Raw genomic sequence first — 12619 nt, 5'->3', positions numbered from 1 at the left:
CCAAATGCCTGTTTAGCTCTACACCATAAGAATTTCATGCATGAGATGGCAAGTCGATTGAAAATTTACCAGTAATCCATATTAAACTAGCTGGCTCATACTCCCCCTCTTTTTAATTGATAAATAATCATTAAATACTTCTCTAACGTAATATTTTCCTACCAATTGCTCCTGTAGTTGTCTCAGTTTTTCTTACAAGGGAACAGGAAAGATCTGTACAATCACAATGGGAAGGTATCCTATGGGTTTCATATGCCCTGTGAAATAGCTGGAAAATCCTTGCTTCAAAGAAAAACTGGTTTCCACCATCAAACTTTTACAAATATTACTCCTGTGTATAGTTTAAGAGGACAATCAACACAATTATTCTGTCCTGATCATTACTGAGTTCTTATTATTTTGCATTATTTCAGTCCCTTTATAACAAAACCAATACTTATTTATCAGGATGTAAATACCATTCATTCTTCTGAACAGGAGCCACACTTTGAATAATTTTTTTTTTTAAATTAAGGTTTATCTTATGTTCTTTGTGAAATATTTAATAAACAGTCCTGTTTATCTGTCAGTGAAAGGAAAAGTGATCCCATTCCATACCTTTGAAAAGGGATGCTTTATGATAAATGCCAGCACTTAAGAAACCGTAAGTACCTCTTACTGTTCCAATGAATTCCTCCAAACGTTGCAGAAGATCAGCATCTCGTTCAAAGTCATAGAAGTGGTGTTCTACCCAGTGTCGACATACATTTAATACTCTGCAAAAGTAAAGGATAAGTAAGCACTCTACAATACAGTCTATCTTCATGTCTAGCATTTCAAGGCTTTTAGTAGGCAAGGGCTCACAGGAGTATCAGAATCAGCAGACCAAATGCAATTATTCTACTGTCTGCATTTCACCAGCAACCAGCTATAAGCATTTTTCTACTTCAAATTTAAAGAAGTCAGAGTAATGCTATTGTTCATAAAAAGAACATGATCTAAAGTGTTCTCTGACTACAACTTTGTGGCACATTTAAGCTGTATAGCCTTGCAGAAATGTGGATTAAAAAAAGGCGAGTGTAAGAAACTAATTTACACACTAATAGTCTAAAACTCAGCACAAGCCCTTCCCAAGGCTTTTCATGCCATGAATTCAAATTCCCTCCAGGTTTTCAAGTAGCAAGGTCAAAATGGCTGACTGCTCAAGCACTCTCTCTATCAAAGCATCTACAAGAAAGGCTGCTGGTATCACAAAGAGCCACTGCATCCAAAAGATAGTACTTCAAAAGACTTAAAGGAAGTCAGTTTGGCTCACATTGATGCCATACTCACCGTAGCTGCACAGGCTGAATGTACTCTTTCCTAAATCTTTTTAACTCTGCACTAAGAGGCTGGTCTCCGTTCTCCATAGCAATACGATCAGCTTCTGTTGGCTCAGGCTCTGGAATTTCAAATCTAGCACAGAAGACGGGTATAAGCACTAGGTTCCTATTACACTAATCTTGCTCACAACGTGCTCGAATAAAATGTTGATGAAAGATAGCTCAAAATTCAGAACGTTTCCACACATCAGAATCTTAGGTCTTGGTAAGCCCATAGGAAGATTTGCTGAATTCAATAACACTACATATTTCAAAGACAAAACCAAGGGATGCTGGAAGTTACTGGAGCTACCTGAACAGTCCTAAAGCTTCTGGATACAATTTGCACATTTTATTTGCAATCCTTGCAATACTTGAATTTGATAACTTTTGAAAAAAGTGTTTGGGGTGAATTAAAACCAACTGGAAAACAAGAATCTTATAAACTCTACTCCAAGTAAAAATAAAAAAAAAAATTTGCACTTTGTATGAACAGTATTTTTAACAGTGGCATACCTTTCTATTAGCAGACTCAGCAACTCTTGAGGTTTACAGAAGGATCTATATGTTGTGAGAAAAGTCCGAACAAAGTTGGGATCTAAGACAAAGAATAATTTTATGCTCATGTCAGCGATTAACTATTTTTTTTTTTATATTTTAATATAACTTTAAGTATCCTTTAAAAGTAAGGATGCCAGCCTATCAATTTACAGAGAAGATGATGTAAACCAAAATTGCTTTGGTAACAATTCAGAACTTCTCAAAATATCAATACGAAGCAGAATTTAAAAACCGATTTTATTTTGTTGAAAATTCAAAACAATGACTTTTTCTTTCCCTTCAATTATGAAAAGACTGGATTCTTTTTCAACAACTTTGAAAATAATAAATAATTTTTTTTATGAGCCATCTAGTAAACAACTTTGTTTTTGACAGTGATCAGGAGAAGGTAACTCAAAAGACACAGCAAGTAACTTTGCATTGGATAGAAATCGCCTCTTCAAGGGGAGAATGTTTTCCCTAAACCGGTACAACTAATAACCAGTCATGGTTAAGGCAGGCTAGATATTTTTTCAGTTAACTGACAGTTATACTTCGAGGTTATATTTATTTCATTTCAAGAAAATCAACAGATTTCATTTAAATTGACTAACTACATATCAGTTAATTTAAAATATTCAAATGCGTTTTAAGAACATGCAAATGTCCAAAACAGAAAACCAAAGTGTCTCCCCTAATTGCAAAAGCAAAACCATTTGTTTTCAAGTATGAGGAAATGCAGTGACAGCACCTTGGCACTGCAAAGAGCTGACTAGAAACAAGGTTAACATTATTATCACTGAACAAAAGTAATGAGCAGGTTGCAATGGCTTTGCATATTAAATCCATATATATATATATATATATGTTTTAAAACAAAACCCCAACTGGTAGTTTTTCTAACACAGAGTGGCTGAAGAGGAGCACACAGGATTGAAGCAGGAGTTCCTATAGGCTGTAATGAGGGAAAAAACTGCCTGCATTTTTTGACCTAACACTATATTAAGCCATTAGACTTGTTTCCTGGAATATGAGGTTTTAAGAGCTTTTTAAAAATCCTCTTTAAATTTCTACCAGCATCTTGTCCATTTGAATGAACATTCTACCTTTCTTAGATCCTACTAAACTCTTCATTTGGGCAAGTTTGCTGTAATGTGTCACACAGATTAACTGTGTATTGCGTAACACAGCACTTCCTTGCATTTCTGTTGTACGCCAGTTCCCATAACTTAAACAACTGGCTATTCTGCTTTACCATCTCTATGTCCCTCATTACTCCATTTTTCTCATCATAATGCCTCTCCCACCTCCCCTTTAAGCTGTACAGTCTAAAAATCCTTTTCAAAGGCAAAACCCAAAACCCTTTTCACAAAGAATGTCACCTCTGTCCCCATCATCCTCATCATGAAAATACACAGTTTTTGTTGTTCTAAAATACTAGTATAGAAGTACAGCAACTCATGTTTTCACAGCTTGCATGCTGTACACAGCATCCACCCTAACTAGATTTTGTCTACATGAAAAAGAAAGCCTCCATAGCGATTAACATTTTCAGATCACTGCAAGCTCTGAGTCATGGCTATTGTTATTTACAGGTAGGGTTAGTGTTTAAATCCACAATACATATTGAATTTCAAATGAAGTAAATCAGAAAATCAAATCTAACCTTGTTATCTTACTAGCAAAATCTGTAACTCAAAATAGTGTACAATATATGAGCAAGCGTTAAAAAAAATAGACAACACTAGTTAGTCAGGATGTCTGCTCATGTGATAATTCTCTCTTCAATACAGCCAATTTGAAAGCTAAAAAAGAACAATAACTTGTTCTACAAGGATTTATAAATAATCACCCTTGAATTCCTTAAGAAAGGAAACGGACACTATGATGACGCACAAGCACTCTTAACATATCAAAGCTTTAAAAATAGACGAGCACTGCCCTATAGATAAAAAAAGTTGTCATGACTTTCAAAACGTGGTACCACCTAACCCAGCTGCTCTTAAACAAGAAGCAGGCAAAGGAGGAGATAATGAACACAGAAACACATTAAAACAAGTAAAACCCACCGGAATATGCAAATAGGGTCAGAACCTGAATTTCTAATCAAAGGGCAGTTTCTCTCATGTAAAAATATATGGAAAGCTGCTTTTGCAAAGGAGATTTCTCCCTGTTTTGCTGCTCCACCACAGGATGGTTTGGACAGTCTGCCGCACCTTGTGGCCAGGTGGCCATCAGAGCTGTCTCCCTGCCCTAGCTCTCACGGTGGCTGGATGCCTCCTACCTCTGGCAGCACCACTTCATTAGAGCTAGGCTACCGGGCTGTCCCTGTTCCACATCGAAACAGAGAAATATTTCAGCTGATAAGCTAGTTTGTGCATTGCCCGGGAGGTGAGGGAAAAAAAATAAAAAGGTCTAACACCCATATCTACAAATTAGACAGACTGTGTGGATCTTTCACAGATGACAAACAAGTTGAGACCTGATTTGACTACCACCTGAACACAGCCCATATAGTCCTCAATATGGAACTAACTAAACTACTCTTCAGCTACTTGCAACAAATTAGTACCACCTCTGCAATTATATCTGTCTTTATTCCTTATAGTATTTGACCTACAAAGATAAAAACCTAGAGAAAAGTCACAGCTATGGTAAACACTGTCTTTAGACTGTCAGATCAAGAGCTGCCATAACCAGTCACACCATATTTGAGAAAAGGCGCCTCAGAAAAGTAAGGGCTTGCTATTCTGGCATATGAATATAAAGTCAATAAATTCTTTTAAGATTATACTCACACACACACAATCCTACGTGAGGCAAGAAAAGCATTTCTACAGTCCGTAAAGAAGAGCTAAAGGGTTACTATGGAAAGTTGTTGCCCTACTCACTGCATCTCAAAATGCAACAAAACACTGAATGATTTACATAGTAAATAGACCTTGTTTCCTGTACAACAGAGCATTTTTGGCTGAATCACTCTATTTCTTTGTTCTTCTGGAAAACACAGCACAGAATGGTTAGAACAATTACATTTTTCCTCATGGAAAACCAATTATAAAACAGCAGGTATAGAATGAAAGATAAGGGCGTTGAGAAACAACTTGCAACCTAGCAATTCTGCATCAGGTCCATGTACGTTGCACTAAGATCTTTAAGGCTACAAAACCAGGCTAAATACATTTTTATTTTTTTGGTCAAAGTCTTTCAGCCTATCTTGCAGTACCCACGTTCTCGATTTTGTCATACAATAGTTTGTTCACACATACTTACAACGTTAGGCTTCAAGCAACCTACTTAATGTTTTCTTAAATAGGGGCTGTTACAAACAGGAATTTAAATGACTGTGGACAAAGGTGGATCTAATAAATCGATCTGGATTCTTCCTTGATTTCTTATGGGCTAGAAAGGCCAAAAAGACATGCAGATGCAAAAAAAACAGTACCAGAGACATATTTCAACAAGCTGCGTGTTCCTTAAAAACAGGCCTTTCTGTTTTATGGAACTGGAGAATGTAGTTTGTGGCTCCCTGGACAGAGACGACATGTAGACAGCACTGTTAGCACATGGAGCAACACCAAGACGACAGCACCAAAGTCCCAGCATGTATGGAAAGGGCAATTTTCAATGGTGCATAAGTTAGCCAAAGCAAAGCAAATTTTCACAAGGACACTAATGAAGTACTATTTTTGCTAATTCTCTGCCAAATACAATGCTAGCTTTAAAAAAAAAAAAAAAAGTGTCTTCCTTTCTCTAAGGCTGTTTTATTTTAACTTCCAAAACCATAAAATTACATCATAAATCATGCCTGTAAAATTCAAAGCCAAGAGCTAAAAGTTTAGAAAGTTACAAGAAAATGAAGACAGGCACAAAACTGCTCTGGTAATAACTGCCAGCACGATATTGCATGTGGATTTCTAATAAATGTTAGGAAAGTTCAACTGAAGGAAATGTGGAAAAGAGCAATAAAGTAATGGAGTAAACAGATGTATTTACAAGCATTTTAAAAATAAACAAAAGTACTAAACTACACTAATTATATTCTGCTTACTCCCCACTTCTTTCAAACAAACATTCCTGGTCTATTCAGGGTATCCAAAACTGAGCTGCAGAAGAACAATTTAGGATAATCAGATTGTAGAGTAAAAAGAAAGAAAGAAAGAAAGAAGAATCTACAGTTGAATATGAGAAGCACTAATACCAAGACGCATGAAGTTTTAGAACAGACATACAGGCAGAATCAAAAGAATAACAAAAAAAATCCAAACCCAAAACCCAAGCCCATGCTCTTCAGCACAGCTTATGAAAATCCTGGGAAATTATTAAGAAAAACTCCACACCCTGAGGTTGGACTGGATGATCACATAAATGCCTTCAGTGTATCTTCAACACAAAGAGAAACCAGAAGTCAAAAGCCCTTAAATCAAATCCCCACTGAAATTCTGATTAAGGAGAAGTTATGAGGCCAAATTATGCAAGTGACTGCTTCTAGCAATCTGACATTTGATCTTTTCATTACACATCAGCATGGACACAGGTAATAGCTGATAGAGTACAACTCTTAACTGAAAACACTGGGCCCATAATTCTCTCCTGCAACACTGGCGCTTCATGTGCCACCTAGCTTTGGAAGTCTCGAGGGAAGGCAATTCTTTTAGCCTGGGACATACAGGAAAAAGTATTGTCTAGAGCTCAATTCCTGCAGGTCCCCGCCCCCCCCATCCCTTGCACAAGAATAACCTCATGCACATACATATCCCACTACGTTCAGCCAAACAGGATTCATATTTTTAACTGCTACAGCTGCAGAGGTGCATATTTAGATCTCAAAACCTTAACTCAAAAAGCATGTTAGAATATGTGCACTGCAAAGCATATTTCCTTTCTACACACTTTATATGTTTTGCTGCATTTAACACAAAGAGAAGCATAAACTAGTCACCACCTTGAGTTCTGGCTATGTAAATGAAGTGCCTCACCTGCATACATGTGGTAAGTCAGCCTCTCAATGAGCTTGACAACAGTTCCTGCCTTGATGATGGGGATTCCAGATTTGGGCTGCATGTTTTCTTCAAACACAATATTCTCTTCAGAGTCTGGTTCTGCAAATCTATAAAGCTCAGGATTTGGAAATCTCATCTGCTCCTCTTTTTCTTCCTGCAACATTGTTACATCCAACATCCTTTCCAGCGTGCTTCTATATTGCAAAGATATCAATGCTGCCATCCAGTTGTTTTTCTCTTCAGCTGATTTAGCAGCAAAAATAACACTGTTCTCATCTTTTAAGATGATTTCAAAAGCATGTCTGTACTCATTAGTGTCGTCTTTATCGTTGATTTGTACCTTTCGCATGAAGAACTTTTCTTTGAGACGATATTCTGCGTTGCTAGCACCAGGAAGTCTTGGCTGGCCGTGATTTGACTTACAGCAAATCATCAAGCCATCAAATAGAAATATGTGTCTCTCGTGCTTTGCTCCTACACGCGTGAGTGTTCCTTCCATGATGAACTCATTACAGCATTGTCCAATGTCCTTACCCTCCCAACCATCAATATTTTTCTGGATTTCATTCATTTTCTTAATTGCTAGCTGTTTCCCCTTCATCTGCTGAGTATAGAATCGGCATGCAGATTCACTTCAGTGAAGGATGGGAGAAAGGAAGCCTATTAGTATACATGTATCTAAAAACCACAACCACCACTAACAGCAAAAACACAAGATCATCTTTCTGAGTGGTGAGAATTCCACTGAGAATTGCAATTTCAGCACTCAGTATCAGCACCATTGCAAGCCTTGGTGTTACTTAATGTTTCTCTTAAGTACCTCATCTGATAAATTTTCTACTTATCTTCTATGCAATAAATGCTTTGCCTAAACACAGGCAACCAGAAGCAGGCAATCTGTTTGTGCTTCTTAGCCTAACAAACCACTCATTTCCATAGAGGACAAACAATTTTAGACTGCATTAACTTGAAAGAAGCACGTTCAGAGAAAGTAAGCTGTTAAATGCATTCATGTCCAAGCCTAAAGATTACACTTCGCAGTACAGAACTTGTTTGGCAAAGAAAATACTGAAACAATTTCAAGAGCAAAAGTAAAGTTTTAACATGTTTAAATAACCACACAAATATTAGCATTAAATCAAAGAGCAGATAGTATAATCCAAGAATTCGCTACAACAGTGAAACTAAGTACTAGTTATCTATGCATCTACTTCTATTGCCCAGTGGTAATTTTAACTAGCCATTGCACAAGAAAACTCTTCAGATTAAGTAGTTTCAAATTCAAGAAGATTCCCTTCTAATCACACAGAAATGTATTTTTACAATATTTTTAGGTGGATATTTATTATCTGAGCATAATCAACCCACAAATGCCACAACTTTCTACTTACCCGTGAATTCTCAGAACGTCTCAACTACCAGTATGCAAGGACACACAGAAATTAGAATGGCTTTAAAACAATAACAAATTATCTTGGCTTTGATGTCACTTCCTCTCAAAAAGCAGGCTTGTCACAAACTATTTTGTTCATTGTTTACTAAAAGAGGAAACTGGGAGCCCTGGATTTATAGCAAAGCATTAAGAGCAGAAAGTAGGAAAAACGGAAACATGTTTACCTAAGCCTTCGTTTTGCAAGACTTTTGGAGCATATCCGTTCCATACTGCTTTGAAGATTTAGTAGGGCAGTTATTGCTTGCTTTAAGCACTCTTTATCCTCTTCATCCTCACTTTTTTCTTCCAATTGCTGTGAACATTGAAAGTCAAATACAAGAAGTGTTACAAGCATTTTGGTATGTCCAAATCCAGAAGTTTGACCTAGGAAGAAGAAATCCAACCATCTGCTGATTTTGCATGCTCCTGCTTATTATTAATGTTAATGAAAAAAACAGGTGCATTACTGACACAGGCAAGAGAGACAATTGTCTGCTAAGAGCTTAACCTCAGTAAAACGAGAGCAGCAGTCACTAGTCTCCCAGACACACACTCAGGCATACATTATTTACCTCAAAACTAGTTTGATTTATCTTACATCTCCAAAAGAAGAACCCATTAGAGGTGTTAAATCTCAAGAGGAACAAGTGAGAAAGGAGATCCCCATACATACCATTCTACAGCACAAGATTAAATCTGTGGGATGTCTGTACGTTTGTGACACATATACACGCTCCTGGAACAGGCAAGCTGCACTGCAAGCTAAGCAAAACTCCCTCATCACATTTATAAACAGAAGATTATGAGGGCTCTCACCTCACTAACAACAGTCTAATCAATAATTCAGGTTGGAAGGGAACTTGGAGATTATCTTATCCAACCTCCAGCTCAACTGCAGAGCCAGCATAGATCAGGTTGTCTAGGGCCATACTGAGTTTTGAATTGCTCTCAGGATGGAGAGGCCACAATCTTTCTGGCTAACCCATTCCAATGTCTGAAATCCCTCATGGTGAATTTTTTTTTTTTTTCCTAACAGCTTACCAGGACTTCCCTTATTGACTTTTCATAGTGGAATATGTGGAAGCACTATGCAGCTGCGAGAAGTATTTCTCTTCTTCCACACCCCATCACACAAAGACAGCAGGAAGGTTTCTCCTCCTTAGCCTCCTTTTCTCCAGAATCAATAAGCCCACTCCCCCAACCTTCTCCTTCATCACATGCTCCATTCCCCATGTCATCTTGTCAAGCCCTTCCACTGGGCTTGTTTCAGTACACACACCAATGTCAACAGAAAGCCCAAGCTGGACGTGGTTCTCCTGATGCAGCCTTGCCAGTACTGAACAGGTAGGCACTGCCACTTCCCTCAACCTGATGGCTATACACTTGTTAATACAGCAATCACAGAATGGTTGGGGTTGGAAGGGACCTCTGGAGATCATCTAGTCCAACCCCCTGCCAAAGCAGGTTCACCCATAGCATGCTGCACAGGGCCACATCCAGGTGGGTTTTGAAAATCTCCAGAGAAGGAGACTCCACAACCTCCCTGGGCAGCCTGTTCCAGTGCTCTGTCACCCTCAAAGTAAAGAAGTTTTTCCTCATATTGAGATGGAACTTCCCGTGTTTCAGTTTGTGCCCGTTGCCCCTTATCCTGTCACTGGGCACCGCTGAGAAGAGTCTGGCCCCATCCTCTTGATACCTGGCCCTACGGCAATACAGGCCTTCGCTGCTGCCAAGGGTGTTCTGCTGGCTTGTGTTCATCTTATTATCCACCAGTACTGTGTTTTTTCCATGCAAAAAAACAAAGAGGTAGAACAATAACCAGAGGGACAGTGGGGAGAAGTAAGTGTGCTTCTTCCATGGAGGGGTTGCTTGGCTGTTCATCAGAAAACATGGGGGCATCTAACCATGGTCAGCTTGTAAAACCAGGGTACATAAGTGTTCATCTGAGTACACAGCTACATTAATGCCTTCATATATTAACCCAACTTTTCTTAAAGGATAAAAAAATATTATAAAGTTATAAACTAAAACTGGACAAAAGGGTTAATACTAATAATTTTATGCCTATCGCTGTGACAAATAAGTTTTATAAAACAAGATCTGCCATGTTTTTAACCTAAGATGTTTAAGATTTTTGTCTTAAATCTTCATTTAAGCATTAAAATGTTTCACATTATAGTCATTGAAAAAATTGTTGACTACAGCTGTGGCTTAAACATAAAACTGAGATAACAATTATTTACAGGATTATTGAGAGACAAGCATTTCAGACTATTACACACCAAGGACTGGCTCCACACAATTGAAAGACTTGTTTTGACAGAGGTGGTAAAAGTGAAGTGACAGGCTGGCATGGACCAGAATAACAGACACCCTTGGAAATAGTACAATCGCACTGTTTGCTTCCAGTGTGAAATGTAAGTATTGTCCTCCAAAATCCAACTGAATACAACACATTCATATTTGACATTTGAATGGATCATAGAATAGCATTGATCTTTTTCCCTGATCAGAGTTAATCATTCAGTGCAACAGCTGTCAATGCCAAAGACTACTTTATTTGTGTTTTCAGCCATCAGTATGACCACAAGGTTTATTCTAGGTAGCTTTGGTTCATGTAGCGTAATCTGTCATACTCTTGACCTAAGCGGTATTAGGCATGAGTGCCTACTCATGCAACAACCGAAATAGGGCATTACTTCCCAAAAGGTCTCAGGGAGAACACATCACTTCAAGAAGGAACAGACTACTCTCATCATACTCCTCTATTCTCTAGATTTAACACAAGAGGTATAATCTTCCCTTCGCTACAGCTGTGCAGATCATCTAGGTTCAGAGAAGAATTCAGACAAATGAGACAGGTGCAGCACCGCTGGCAGAAGTCTTGAAAGAAAGCTAAGAAAAAACATGTCACTACCTCTAAGATTATGCATCTTTCCTGCACAAGAATTCAAAGGAGGCTCTTCGCCTTGCGTGCTGCCTCTTTGTCAACTTCCATCAAAAGAGTTTGGCTGGATTTCCTATCATCTCTGGGTAGCTACCCTTCAACAATGGACAAGATAGTTTTAGCCTAGTCTCCTTGAAAACAAGCCGGATTAGATCCTACAATATTCTGCCATTTGCTGTAAGGGTACCACAGGAGACAGGGTAAGGAGCAAAAGACAGGTAAACCACAGGACAAAATCGATGAAAATTAGGCTCAACATGCAACAAAGCTTATGGAATTATTTCCTTATTTTTAATACTGTCTATATAACCTAAACACTCCAGTCAAACTAATACAGATGCATAGTGCTTAGCATAAGGCAGAACAAAAATGGCCCATATCCCAAAAGAATTAAGTTTTTGAAATTTGGAAAAATCTTAGAAGAACCGTGTGCAAATGTAGGCTAACATGTACAATGGGAACACTAAACCAAAGAAACTGAAAAATAAATCCCTATAAAGTAATCAGGAATCTTCTCAGTGTAGCACCTTATCAACTCTGATACCTGGAAAAAAAGGCTCTCTTGGTACATTCTCTTCAGAAACATACTGGTAGAGATTAACATTCATTACTGCAAAGCATTCTGCTCCTATGTTGAGTTTATAAAGTGATTTTTACAGCAATTTCTCTTCAGTTGCAAAAATTCTGGTATTCATCACTGAAAAGTCCATGTTCAAAAGCAATATACATGTTTGTATACAGTGCTGGAGAGAAAGAAATTGTTTAAGACTAACATTTCCCAAACAGGATCCATTGGAAGTAACCCATATTTCCAACTGTATACACAAACTAAATCAAAGTCCAGTGAATGTAATTATGCTCCAGGTTTAACATTTAGAGAGCACTGTGTAGAAGTACGCGTCTTAAGTTTAAGACCAACACAAATGGCAAATCAGACAGTGCTGTGAACTACTATAAAGACACTTCTCTCCACACAGAAAAGAAATTTGAAAGTTTATATTCTAGCATTGTATAATTATCATAAAATGCTATCAAAAACAGTCTTAGTCAGAACTGAGCTTAAATTACAACAATGACTTTCATCTTACACTGCCCCCAGATAGTTTGGAAGAAGAGGTTATGGAAAGTGAAATGCATCACTGGACATGCATCCAAGTTTCTCTGCAAATCCCACCGATTCTTCTATAGCTGTGCAGTGCCCCCTAACGAACGAATCAGGTAGATGCTAAATAGAAGTGTGGTTTTTTTGTGGAGTTTTTTTGTTTGTTTTTTTGTGTTTATTTTTTAAATAAAGTGTCCTTTGTAGAATACTATATTATTATGGGAAAGAAGTGCAGATTTCTGATTATCAGTAGTA

The 12619-nt window shown here is 37.8% G+C and overlaps 1 protein-coding gene across 3 annotated transcripts in view; it reads right to left on the bottom strand.

Annotated features, from left to right (window-relative positions):
- Window positions 1-12619, bottom strand: part of SOS1 (SOS Ras/Rac guanine nucleotide exchange factor 1) — a 54810-nt gene that overhangs the window by 10998 nt on the left and 31193 nt on the right. For 2 of the 3 annotated variants that reach the window (XM_068397376.1, XM_068397528.1), the window contains 5 exons: window positions 8501-8628; window positions 6860-7515; window positions 1857-1938; window positions 1312-1434; window positions 598-755 (listed from right to left, as the gene is read on the bottom strand). In XM_068397376.1, coding sequence (XP_068253477.1) covers window positions 598-755; window positions 1312-1434; window positions 1857-1938; window positions 6860-7515; window positions 8501-8628 — 1147 coding nt within the window. The remainder of the gene's footprint in view (window positions 1-597; window positions 756-1311; window positions 1435-1856; window positions 1939-6859; window positions 7516-8500; window positions 8629-12619) is intronic. The other variant, XM_068397439.1, reaches the window with a different exon arrangement.

This window comes from Nyctibius grandis, chromosome 1, assembly GCF_013368605.1.
Source record: "Nyctibius grandis isolate bNycGra1 chromosome 1, bNycGra1.pri, whole genome shotgun sequence".
Taxonomy (NCBI): Eukaryota; Metazoa; Chordata; class Aves; order Nyctibiiformes; family Nyctibiidae; genus Nyctibius; species Nyctibius grandis.
This window is presented reverse-complemented; position numbering and strand designations above follow the sequence as displayed.